Consider the following 1,072-nt stretch of genomic DNA (forward strand, 5'->3'; position numbering starts at 1 on the left):
TGTCCGTTCCGTCTTTTAGTTGTATTTTTGAAGTGGTTGTTTGCGGCAGCAGTCTCCGGTGTTTACCTATGCCGCCATCTTGGTCTCTCTCGTCGATATTTCTATCTTTCCTTCTCCCTGCCTGTCTGAAATCAATAAAACTATATTTAAAAAATAAAACAAAATCCTTCATCCTTTAATATTGCTGTCTCAGGAAGGCTCTTATATTTGGGACCCCTATAAGAGAAATGACTAGGGAATAGAATAAAAGTTTGAAAGGCCGCCTTTTACAGCAGATGAGTGAAGCATGTGCTTTTTTTTTTTTTTTGTATTTCTTTATTGATTTCAGAGAGGAAGAGAGAAGGAGAGAGAGATAGAAACATCAATGATCATTGATCGGCTGCCTCCTGCACACCCCCCACTGGGGACCAAGCTGCAACCCAGGCATGTGCCCTTGGCCGGAATCAAACCTTCAGTCCGCAGGCCGATGCTCTATCCACTGAGCCAAGCCGTCTAGGGCAAAGCTTGTGCTTTTAGATGAATCACTTATCCCATAACAGCTTGGTCTGGATAGAATAGAACCATTCGGTTGAATGGTCGTCTTAGTCCAAGAACTACAAATCCCAGAACACCTTGCGGCTAACGCGCCTGCGTATTACGCGCTCCGTCCTTTTCTTAACTCGTCTAGGGGAAAGACCCGCCCCGCGGTGCTGTCGCGGGCGCTGAAAGCAAGCGGAAGAAGATGGCGCTCACCAGGTGGGTTCACAATTCGGGTCCTCAGTCAATACGGAAGGGTCTGGAAGTACCACTTTTTTCGTTTTTCTGTCCACACTCTCCTAGCGGTGACCGGGCCCAGGGCACAGAACGACGGGGGCCGAGATCTCGGCCTGGCCCTCCCACCGGCCACCGGGGCGACTAGGCCTCGCCGAAGCTGGGGTCTTTCCTGAGTGGCTTCCCAGGCTCATTTTGCCCCCTCGCTAGGGCCGAAAGCAGCGGCGTGGTGGATAGTTCTCTAGCCTCAGCTGCCGAGGAGTCGCACTTGTTTTTCGCTTAAGCATTAGGGGGCGGGGGTGGGGGGCGCTCCCTCGAGTGC

The 1,072-nt window shown here is 51.3% G+C and overlaps 1 protein-coding gene across 1 annotated transcript in view; it reads left to right on the plus strand.

Annotated features, from left to right (window-relative positions):
• Positions 1 to 658: 658 nt before the first annotated feature.
• SNW1 (SNW domain containing 1) overlaps positions 659 to 1,072 on the plus strand; it is a 39,091-nt gene continuing 38,677 nt past the window's right edge. Inside the window, exon 1 of the mRNA XM_005860151.2 lies at positions 659 to 735. Within this exon, the coding sequence (XP_005860213.1) occupies positions 722 to 735 (14 nt within the window). The 5' untranslated portion in view covers positions 659 to 721. The remainder of the gene's footprint in view (positions 736 to 1,072) is intronic.

This window comes from Myotis brandtii, unplaced genomic scaffold (genome assembly GCF_000412655.1).
Source record: "Myotis brandtii unplaced genomic scaffold, ASM41265v1 scaffold132, whole genome shotgun sequence".
In the NCBI taxonomy this organism is placed as follows: domain Eukaryota; kingdom Metazoa; phylum Chordata; class Mammalia; order Chiroptera; family Vespertilionidae; genus Myotis; species Myotis brandtii.